This window comes from Plasmodium gaboni, chromosome 12, assembly GCF_001602025.1.
Source record: "Plasmodium gaboni strain SY75 chromosome 12, whole genome shotgun sequence".
NCBI lineage: Eukaryota > Apicomplexa > Aconoidasida > Haemosporida > Plasmodiidae > Plasmodium > Plasmodium gaboni.
Genome location: NC_031492.1, coordinates 1,425,352 through 1,437,645, shown reverse-complemented (window position 1 = coordinate 1,437,645; position 12,294 = coordinate 1,425,352). Strand labels below are relative to the sequence as shown.

The 12,294-nt window shown below is 18.3% G+C and overlaps 4 protein-coding genes across 4 annotated transcripts; 2 read left to right on the top strand and 2 right to left on the bottom strand.

The window, feature by feature from the left end:
* Positions 1-1,448: 1,448 nt before the first annotated feature.
* PGSY75_1239600 (putative hydroxyethylthiazole kinase) lies at positions 1,449-2,357 on the top strand (the record flags this gene model as incomplete). Its single annotated transcript, XM_018786964.1, has 1 exon — positions 1,449-2,357. One exon carries the CDS (start codon positions 1,449-1,451, stop codon positions 2,355-2,357), a length of 909 nt encoding a protein of 302 aa, XP_018640829.1.
* A 1,120-nt stretch (positions 2,358-3,477) lies between these two features.
* Positions 3,478-6,456, bottom strand: PGSY75_1239500 (DNA gyrase subunit B; the record flags this gene model as incomplete). The annotated part of the gene is made up of 1 exon (XM_018786963.1): positions 3,478-6,456. One exon carries the CDS (start codon positions 6,454-6,456, stop codon positions 3,478-3,480), a length of 2,979 nt encoding a protein of 992 aa, XP_018640828.1.
* Positions 6,457-7,891: 1,435 nt separating this feature from the next.
* On the top strand, positions 7,892-8,431 carry PGSY75_1239400 (hypothetical protein; the record flags this gene model as incomplete). The annotated part of the gene is made up of 1 exon (XM_018786962.1): positions 7,892-8,431. The coding sequence occupies one exon, from the start codon at positions 7,892-7,894 to the stop codon at positions 8,429-8,431; it is 540 nt and encodes a 179-aa protein (XP_018640827.1).
* A 751-nt stretch (positions 8,432-9,182) lies between these two features.
* On the bottom strand, positions 9,183-9,800 carry PGSY75_1239300 (hypothetical protein; the record flags this gene model as incomplete). Its single annotated transcript, XM_018786961.1, has 1 exon — positions 9,183-9,800. The coding sequence occupies one exon, from the start codon at positions 9,798-9,800 to the stop codon at positions 9,183-9,185; it is 618 nt and encodes a 205-aa protein (XP_018640826.1).
* Between the last annotated feature and the right edge of the window lie 2,494 nt (positions 9,801-12,294).

The following is a 12,294-nucleotide window of genomic DNA, read 5'->3' as shown; positions in this document are numbered from 1 at the left end:
TACACAATTGGGTATACATATATATATATATATATATATATATATATATTTATTTATTTATTTATTTAAAAAAAGATAAAGAAATTAATATTAATAATTATAACTGAGCATAAAATTTACACTCTTATATACATTTCACTTTTGAAACATATTATGTTATTCGAACAAAATAATCTAAACACAATATATAAATATATATATATATATTTTTTTATTTTTTAATTTTATTTTTTTTCTTTAAAAGTTATATATATATATATACTTATATATATTGTATAATGAGATCATATAACTTACTAATAAGGATACTATGAAAATCATTTATTTTTTTTTTTTTTTTTTTAAATTTAAAATTGTTCTGTAACAATAAATAAAATTTTTTTTTTAATATTATATAAATATTGTTTTATTTTAAATGTATAAATATATATGTATATAATACATAATATTTTATTATTTTTTTTTTTTTGGATATAATTATTTCACAAGCCACTTAATATATTTTAAAATTAATGCCCTAAAATTATTTTAATTTATATAATTTTTATACTATAACTTTGTTACTTACGTAATAATATATATATATATATATATATATATATATATAATATATATATATATTTTTTTATGTAATATATTATAATTATATATTACATATATTTTACTTCCTATTACCATATATTGTAAGGAAATTAAGCACATATAAAAAATTTAACCTAAAATAATATTTCCATCTATATAATATTTTTAATAGTTCCTTTTTTTTTTTTTCTCAAGCATATATATGTTTATATATATTTAATTAAAACAACAAATTTACATTTAATTTCCTTTATTTATTTATTTTTAAAATTCATATTTACACAATAAATATCTAAAACTAAAAAAAAATATATTTTATTATTATATTTGTACCTTTTTTTTTTCTTTTTTTTTTTTTTTTTTGTTAAATTTCCATTCTTTCGATTGCGGATTATTAAGGATATTGTTATTTTTCTACTTCTGTATAATATAATAATTCTTTAAATACATAAATAAATAAAATAAAAATATTATATATATATATAAGATATTATATTTTTTATACTTTTATTTATTTTTTTGTAAAATGATTATTAACAAAATTTTTTAATCATATTGTATCCTTATGTTACTTGTTAACATAGGTAACATATATATATTATAATATGAGGTATTAAAATTTTTTCTTTGTGAATATGCATAATTTTCACTTTTCATCTTAAATATAAAAATACTTGTAACTGTACTATAAAATACATATATATATATATATATTTAATACATCTCCATATTAATAATTTACTTGGTTCGGTGTGCCCTTGTATATCTACATATTTATTATATATAATATATAATATATTCCTGTATGTTCTTATTTTCGTTCATATTTTTATTTTTGATTCATTCCATTTTATGTGTTAATTATAATGAGAAAATATAATTTTTTTATAAAACGTCGCTTATTCTCTACTTTAACCAAAATAAATAGCGTTAAGGAATATCATGATGATATAATAAAGTGCATCGATAAAGTTCGGGTTATTAATCCGCTTGTTCATTGTATAACTAATAGAGTAACCACTGAAAAGGTTGCAAACAGTTTGTTGGCCTTTGGTTCTTCTCCAGCAATGATTGATAATCCTAAGGAAGTTGAAGAATTTGCTAAAATAGCTTCATGCACTTATTTCAACCTAGGGTTACATACGACGCAAGTAGAAAATATTAATTTATTAGAAAAATTAAGAAAAGAATCTATGAAAGATAAATTTATGTTAATAATAGATCCAATCGCTGTTGGAGCAACAACCTATAGAACTAATGTTATTAAAGATATTATTTTAAAATGTCAGCCTAATGTCATAAAAGGTAATATTGCTGAAATTTATTATTTAGATAAAGGAGAATTTTTGGGAAAGGGTGTCGATAGTAATAATAACAGTACTCATAATGAAACAGATATAATTAATAGTGCCAGAAATGTTGCATTAAAATATAATTGTGCTGTAGTAGTTACATCAAAAACAGATTATATTGTTAGTCCATGTTCTCGTTATGTAGCCAAAATTAATTGTGATTTAAAAATTCTTACAAAAATTACTGGGTCAGGTTGTTCTGTTGGTGCCCTCTGTGCAGCAGCTACTTCAGTATATCCTCAAAACCCATTCATAGCATGTATATCTGCTACTCTTATATATAAATTAGCAGCATTCAAAGCATATCAAAAAGAAAAATATCCAGGTTCTCTAAGTCATAAAATTATTGATGATATTTATTATTATTCACATAATCCTCATTTTCTGAATTTCCAAATCGTAGATATTTATAAAGCAGCATAAATTTTAAATCACAATTTTTATATTACCTTAATATATAATACATAAAATAATGTGATGTTTGTATAAAAGGAAAGGGTAAAAATAGACATTCCTTTGTATAAAACATAACATGAATATTATATATATATATATATATATATGTTCTATTTTTTGGTAAATATTTTATATCATATTTATAATTTAATTTATATTATTTAATTTATTTTATTTTTTTTTTTTGGCATAAAGTTTGACAAAATAGCTAGTTGTTCATAATATACATAACATAATTATTATTAAAAATTTTATAAACAAATAAATAAAGGAAAAGCTTCAAACTCAGAAATAAGATAACATATAATAACGTGAAAAAAAATTTTAAGATAAAATAAAATTGATCATTTTACACACAAAATATTAATAACTAAAAAAAAATTAATTATTTAAGAAATGTTATATATATAAATATTATTATTATATATGTTATATTTAATTGTCTTAAAAGCGAAACAATAAAAAATATGCTTTCATTTTTTCTGTTCCCTTTTTGTTAATTTACTTTATTTTTTTTTTTTTTAATTTATTTGTGATCGTTTATTTATTATTAATTAATAAATTTATATTTAAAAATATTTAATTATTAAATTTAAAAAAATAAAAAATGAAAATGTATGGATAAGTAAATAAATGATGTTATAAATATATATATATATATTTCTTCTTATGAGCTTAAGAATAACAAAAAAAGAAAAAAAAAAAAAAATTTTATAAAAATTTACATAAATGTAAGGTAATACAACAAAAAAAAAGCTAATTGAGAAAAAAAAAAAAAAAAATGATTTTTTCATATTCTACACACCTGGACAAAATATGTCATATATATACTAACATATATTTTCATAATAAGTATTATCATTCTATATCAAAAATATATACATATACATATATATATATATATATATATATAATATAACAAAAAAATTAATACAAGGAAAAAAACATAATTATAAAAGAAAAATACTTTTCCTATTTTTATTTCTATACATTTTATAATTTATACTTTTAACCTTATTTGGCATGTTAAATTTTTTTAATTTGTTTACAATTTATTTTATTTTTTTATATATTTTTTACTTTTTATTCACTCTGATAACGAATTTGTATTTTCAAGAATAAAATTCTTACGCAATTTCGAATCCTCCCCCATAAGTGAAAAAATTAAATCGTTAGCCCTTATTGCATCATCTACAGTAACACGTATAAGTTTTCTTACAGTAGGATCCATGGTAGTATTCCACAATTGATCTGCCATCATTTCTCCTAACCCTTTAAATCTTTGTATTTCATATTTTTTGGAAACGTTAAATAATACACTATCATCTATAAATGAATCTGTAGAACTTTCTTCATTCACAAAAATGTCATTAACTTGATTTTGTTCATTATATTCACTCAAGGATTCATCACTTGAAGACATATTTTTATTTTTAATTTTATTTTGCATATTTTTTTGTCCAGAGGAAAGCTTGTCTTTATCTAATAATTTCAATAAGTTATTTAATTCTTGATCTGAATAGGTATGTATAATAAACTTTGATTGTTTTGTAGTGACATTAAATTGTTTTGTAACAATATCTTTTATTGAGTTATCATAAAATTTATTATAAGTTATTTTATACAGCGGTGGACACGCTACATACACATTTCCATTTTCAATAATTTCCTTTTGAAATCTATATAAAAATGTTAAAAGTAAAATACGTATATGTTCGCCATCTACATCTGCATCAGTCATAATAATTATTTTGCCATATCGTAATGTATTATCAGCAAAAACATCTTTCTTCTTATTTAATGTATTATTATTACTTTGCGTAGATTCAAATTTAGAATTTTTTAAATCAGATTTTTTTTTTAAATTTTTTCCTTTTTTATTGCTACCTAAAATATTATTATTTTTTAAATTCTTATTATCATAATTTACATTTAATCCGATAGCTGTAATTAATGATTTTAATTCTGAATTTTCAAAAATTCTTTTATTGTTCTTGATTTTTTCAACATTTAATATTTTTCCTTTCAAAGGTAATATAGCTTGTATTTCTCTATTACGTGCTTGTTTAGCACTACCAGCAGCACTATCTCCTTCTACAATAAATATTTCATTTCTAGATATATCATCACTAATACAATCTACTAATTTACCAGGTAATATAGTAGAAGAATATTGATTATTTTTTGATCTTATTAAATCCCTAGCTGCTTTTGCTTCTTCATCACTTAATTTGGCTTGTAATGCTTTAAAATATATGCTACTTAATAGATTAGGTTCAAAATCAAAAATTTCTGATAATTTTTCAAATATAACACTTTCTAATATAGATTTTAAATGATGTGATCCTAGTTTAGTTTTGGTTTGTCCTTCAAATTCAGGATTGTTCATTTTCACAGATAAGATAGCTGTTAACCCTTCTCTAATATATTCACCTGGAATATTAACAAAATTTTTTGCCATTTCATTTTTTTTTATATTATAATTAACACACCTACTAACTGCATATTTTAAAGCATCAACATGTGTACCACCATCTGTAGTATTGACATTATTTACAAAACTAATAATGTTTTCATTATATTGATTACTTAACCATTTCATTCTTAAATCGATATATATGTTTTTATGATAACAAGATATACTAATAATTTTATCATTATCTTTGAATAAATTTGTTTTATTTTTTGTTATATTTCCTATATACTCATTTAGTCCATATTCGTGTTTTATAATTTCATAATTGTAAAAATCTAAATTGTTATAATCAGTGATTTGTATATTTTCATTTGCTAAATTATCAGACATATTTTCATTTGATACATCACCATTTAATGTATTATTTTTATTATCCTCATTTTCATTATCAATTGAAGTATTTTTTTTCTTATTTTTTATTATTTCATTTGATTTATTTCCTTTTGATATATATATACTATTTTTATTTTCTGCTCTTTCGTCATAAAAATAAAAAGTTAGCTTTTCATTTAAATAAGCTAATTGATGAATTCTATTTTTTATTAAATCACTATTATGTTTTGTACTACTTTTAAAAATACTACTATCAGGTTTATAATGAATTTGTGTTCCTCTCTTATTAACTGGGCAATCAGTAATGGTTAATTCTTTTGTGACGTTTCCTTTTTCTAATTCTATACTATATATTTTATTATTTCTAAAAACTTTTACTTTCATAAAACTACTTAAAGCATTAGCAACAGATAAACCAACTCCATGTAAACCTGATGAATATTTATATTTCTGTGCACTTTCCTTTGAATTCTTTTTTGTTCTCTTATTAGTACTATTAGATACATTATCACTATTGTTTTTTTCGGAGGTATTCGTATTACCTGTATTGTTTATATTATTATCAACTTCATCATCCATTTCGTCATCAAAAAATTTCGCTCCTGAATGCAGAACAGTAAGAACAGTTTCTAAGGCAGATTTTTTCGTTTTCTCATGAACATCACAAGGAATACCTCTTCCATTATCTTCTATAGTTACACTATCATCTTTATGAATAACAACTTTAATTGTATTACATTCAAAATTATTATATTCATCTACTGAATTATCAATAATTTCAAATAATATTTGATGTAATCCTTTCACATCCGTGTTCCCAATATACATACCTGGTCTTTTTCTTACAGCTTCTAATCCTTCTAATATTACAATATCTTTAGCATCATAATTATAACATGGATATATATTTCGTTTATTCATATGTTCAGATTTTTTTTTTATTTTATTTTCTGCTCCCAAAGGAAAAGAAGAAACATTATTTATATATCCATATATCTTTTTCCTATTAAATTTTTTATATTTATCGAGCAGATAATAACATTTCAAAAAAGATGATTCATATAATGACTTATCATTATTATTCACTACAGAAGAAGACAATTTCTTATCATATTTTCTTTTCAAACAATTAAAAATATTTATATTATTTTTCTTATGAATGTTTGCATAATTTGCTTTTCCTACTTGTACAACTAATATTACACCTTTCACAAAAAATATGAAAAGAGAAAGTGACTTGAAAAAACGTACGTTCATTTTTTTTCGTACATTTTATAAAAAATAAATAAAAATAATAATAATAATAAATAAATATAAATATAAAAAAATATATTTATATAAAAGAATTACATTTTATTTAAAACAACATTTACTTTAAAGAATTTAAGTTATTTTATTTTTATTCTTTCTATTCTATTCTCTTTTTTTTTTTTTTTTTTTTCTTTTATACGAATGTATAGTCACATGGTTTATTTTAAGAATGTTCAAAAAAGAGCTAGAAAAATAAAATTTACAAAAGAAGAAAAAAAAAAATAATAATAAAAAAAAAATAATAAATAAATATAATATTTTTTTTATAAGTGTATAATTATATATATAACACAACAGAAAAAAAAAAAAAAAAATTGGTATAATATATATATATATTATACCATTTTTTTTTTTTTTTTTGTTCAGTATCCTTTTAACAAGAACACATATATATTTATAATATACTATAAACGATTTCAAAATGTTAGATTTCCATAAATATATATATATATATATATAATACTTGAATAAATAAAATTTTCCTTTTGTTATATTTTCCCATTATAATAATTTCTAAATGTTTTAAATTATATATATTTATATGTGTACCTTTTGTATTTATTAAGGGAAAGAAAAAAAAAAAAGGATTAACATTATAAGTGTTCCATTCATCGAATAAGTTTAAATTTTTATATTTTTCTTCCTCTTTATTTATATTCTATTATATATAAGTTTCATATTTATATTTTTACATCTTATATATATATATATATAAAAGAAAAAAGAATAAGTATAATTCATATTTTTAAAGCTATACAAAATAAGGTATTGGCTATTAAAATATTTACACTAATATGTGATGATTTATTTCAGGAGAGTTGTAGACATAAAGGAGATAATTCTTTTTTTTTTTTTTTTTTTTTTTCCCTATTAATCATGTTACATATGTTAGAAAAAAATATATATTACAAACATAGTTTATATAAATAATATAATAAAGATATAATATATTACTAATTAAGAAATATTTCTGCCTAAAAATATTATTTAACATATGTATGTATGTATATATATATATATATTATAATACGTCGGTTCATTAATTTTAAACGTCCTCCCGTATTTAAAAAATAATAATATATATATATTTATGTTCATAAAAAATTATAAGTGTACATACACACTTCACAAAATCATATATATATATATATATTATTATATGTGAATATATTCTCATTTATAAAAATGATAACAAATTATGAAAAATCGCTAAATCACATAGAGAGTGATAAACTACATGTAAAATAATTCAAACTGAAAAAAAAAAGAGGCAAATACTACTATTCATTTATTATATAAATATATTATTTTCTTTTTTGCCAATTTTTTTCATTTTTGTCTTTTTCAAAATATAATTATTAAAAATATAGAGAAAAAAAAAATGAAAAATGTTTACTATTTTATATTCTTTTGTAGTTTCCTTATTTGGGTAAATAGTATGAATCCACTAAGACAAGGTAATGAGAATTTTTCAGAAAAAAATTCATCAGATGAATATGAATATGTTGATTCTGCTTACCCAGGATTTAATATACATTACAATTTAGAACCCAAAGATTGGAAACATATAGAATTAATAGAAAAAAACAATAAACAATTTATGATGGATATTAAAGAAGAAATAAAAAGAATGGAAGAAGATAAAAAGAAAATAAATTATATCTTAAATGTTCAAAAACAACAATTCCAAGAATTATTATTTTTAATAGACCATAAAAAACATAACCATCATAATATTAACATAGATGAAATGCCTAACTTTTTAAAAAAAGGTACATTTCATGATGAGTATAATAATAAGTTAAATGAAAATCAAATATTACAAGCATTTAAAGATATAGATAATTATACATTAGATAATTACAAATATATCGGACAACAAAATTTCTATTATCACTTAGCACAACAATGGATACCATAAAAGATATAATTGAAAAATATTATAATATAAATAAATATAAATATAAATATAAATATATATATATATATATATACTTTTAATGGTTAAACCAAAATGTATAAAATTTTACATTTTCGAAATAAAAAAAAAAAAAAAATAATTGTATAATATATTGTTCTTACTAATATTCTACTATTAATACATATTACACTTGTGTCCCATATTCTCTTGTATTGTTTTCTTGTTCTCTATATTAATAATTATCACGACATTGAGTACTTGGAAAAAAAAATTTTAACTCTTGTCTAATTAGAGACAGTATTTTACAATTGTAATATCATATATATTAAATAAGAGTAAAAAGAAATTTTTTTTTATTTTTTTTTTATTTTTTTTTATGTATATAAAAAATTAAAAGTCTGTTGGTTATATATATAAAAAAATAATAAAAACATAATAATAAATGAAAGAAATAAATAAATAAAGAAAGAATGAATAGATTAAACAGAATACATAAAATAGACAGAAAAAAAAAAATAAAAATAAAAATAAAAAATTAAGTGAATTAATATATATACAATTGTAAATGTAATATTCAACAAAAAAATAAATACATGCATATATATATATACTTATAATTGCACAAATCGGTAAATATAAAAAAATATATAAAGATATATCCTAATATACAAATTTGATACATACATAATATATAAACATATGAATAATTAATAATGTACTTAAAAAATATAGACATTTGTAACATATAGAACTAATTATATTTTATACGAATATACAAGTATAAAACTATTTGAAGTACAATAATTTCATATAATATAAATAATGCAATAAGAAGAACATATGTTAAGGTAAAATTAAATACAACAGAAAAAAGTATAATTAGAAAAATAGACAAAATTAAAAAAATAAAATTAAATGAGAAAATATATTTGATATGTAACATAGGCACATGATTAACATTCATTTCATTATTTAATAAAGAAGATATTATTCTTAATAATTCATCTTGTAAGTATTCTTTATTACTATTATTATTAATAATCCCCTTCATATCATTTTCTTCTTCAATTTTTGCTATACCTGTTTTACATATAGTACATAATAAAGGATTTAATTTATTTAAACCCAAAATTTTAGATCTTAAGGCACTTAACTTTTGATTTCTTCTCCATGTATACCAACATTTTTTATGAACACAAGCAGTACATAATGAACAACATGAAATTAAATTTGAATTTTCAAAATGTTTTTCTAAACAAATAAAACAAAACAATTCTGCTTGCTCATCTGAATTATTCTTCCTTTGAAAATAAACCTTCAAGTTCTTTTCATCCCCATCATTCAAAACCCTATAATCAGTACTCCCCATTTGTTTTACATATTTTTAAAAATATTATATGTACAAAAATATATATACATATATATATATATAAACATATTATATATATAAATACATATTTATTTCATAAATTAATTCTCCTATTTTCGTTCTTATAAAATTTTTATTATTATATTTACAAAAAAAAAAAAAAAAAATTTTAGTCACTTCATTTAATTTTAATATTTAAAAAATTAAAGCTTAAGAAAAATTCCTTTTGCTCTCTCTAAGGTTTAAAAAAAAAATTAAAAATAAACAATATACAATTTTATAATATAATTTTTAAGTAAGAAAATATAAAAATTTCCATAAATAAATATTAAATTAAAAAATGTGAAAAATTATTAAAAATATTCAAAATGCAGAAGGTAAGTCAAAATTAACAGGAAAGAAAAAATGAAAACAAAAAAAAGTAAAAAATAAAAAATATCAACAATTTTTTAAATATCATAAAATACGTAAAAAGAAGTATTCAGTCAAATATCAAAAAAATATTTTTCTTCTTCGGTATTTAATATAAACATATTTTTAAATTAAAAGAGAATAAAACATTTTATGACATATAAAATATATCTCTATATATAATATAATATACATATTTTATGTATACATTATAAAGTAAATTTTTTATAAAATATATTTTAATCAAGGAAGCTCCCAAAATACAAAAATAATTATATATATATATATGTATATTTTCATATTTATTGGTTAATGAATTCTTTAAAATTCTATACTTTAACAACAAATTAATAAAAAATTTTTATAAAAAGTAATAAAATAAGAAATGAGTTTAAGATATATATAATAAAAAAATAATAATTCTTGTAAATTAAGTCTATAAAAATTAAATAATATATAATCCATGTATAAGGAACATATAAATAAATATATATATATATATATATATATGTAGGGTATTTTTTAAATTACAAATGAAACATTATTATAAAACATTACTTTTAAGTTTTTTAATTTTTAAAGTGGTATGTATACATAATGAGTACGTAACTTCTTTTTTTTTTTCTTTTTCTTTTTTTTTGATTGAAATGGAAAGATTTATAGGTACTTTTAAGAAAAAGAAATTATGGTACATATAAATTATTTTATCAGGTGTTATAAAATCAATTATGTTTATTATGTTTAAAATAAATATAATGTAATTTTATATAGAACAATAAGAAATATATATATATATATATATATATTTTAATTGTCTTTTTATATAACAACGTTTTATTATCAAAATATTTTTTAAATAACCTCATAATTTATTTATTTATTTATTTTTAATATAATATATGCAATTATACTCAACAACAACAAAATGAAATAAAAATATATATCGATTTAATAGTATTTCATCTTACATTAACATCCATTAATATATATATTATAATATATAAATAGGTGTATAACACAATAAGAGTTAATTATATTCTCTATATAATTGAAATGCACGTCATATAAATCTCATTCATGATATATAAACATACACATATTCATAAAAAAAAAAAAATTATAATAAATGTGAAAAACATTAAAATTAAACATACAAAACAATAACTACAAAAAAAAAAAAAAAATTTACATACATATTAGCATTAGTTTTTTTTAAACATTAAAAAAGGAAAAAATTATATATATATAATATATATATATAGCATAACATTTTTTATTTTGAGATTGTAAGAAAAAAAATTATTCATTTTACTTTTTATTAAGTTCTATAAATGTTGATTAATATACATATAACACTAGCTTAACAATTAAAAAATAAATAAGGGGTTTAATAGTTAAAATAAGAAATGACATTTTTTTTTTTTTTTTTTTTTATAAGTAATTAGGAATCCTTCCTATAATAATATACATAAGTAAATTTATAATAAGCATATATATATATATATATTTATATATTTATATTTTTAAGGGTATACATATTAATAAGTATGTATACATATAAGGGTATAATATTTATAAGGGTATACATATATTATATAAATGTATAATTATCATAAGATGTATATATAAATCATATGTGCATAATAAATCATAAGCGTATATAAATCATAAGTATAAATTGCACAGCTCATAGTCATTAATAATTTTATTATATATATATATAAATTTTTTTTTTTTTTTTTTTTTCAATAAATGGTTTACTCATAATCTTTTCTCACTTCCATTTGAAAAAAAAAATAAAAACTATATCAACAATATAAAATATAAATGTTCAATGTAATTATAAGTACGTCAGCTTAACAATGATATATAATAATAATAGTAATAATAATGAGAATAAAAAAAAAAAAAAAAAAAAATACACATAATTGTTTATGTTAATAATATAATTGAAAATATATAATAATGTGTAAATAATATAAATGTAAATATAAATTTCTTTTTTTTTTTATTTTATTTTTTTTTTTTTTTTTTTTTTTTTTTTTTTTTTTTATTTTTTTATTTATTTCTTTGGGTTCATTAT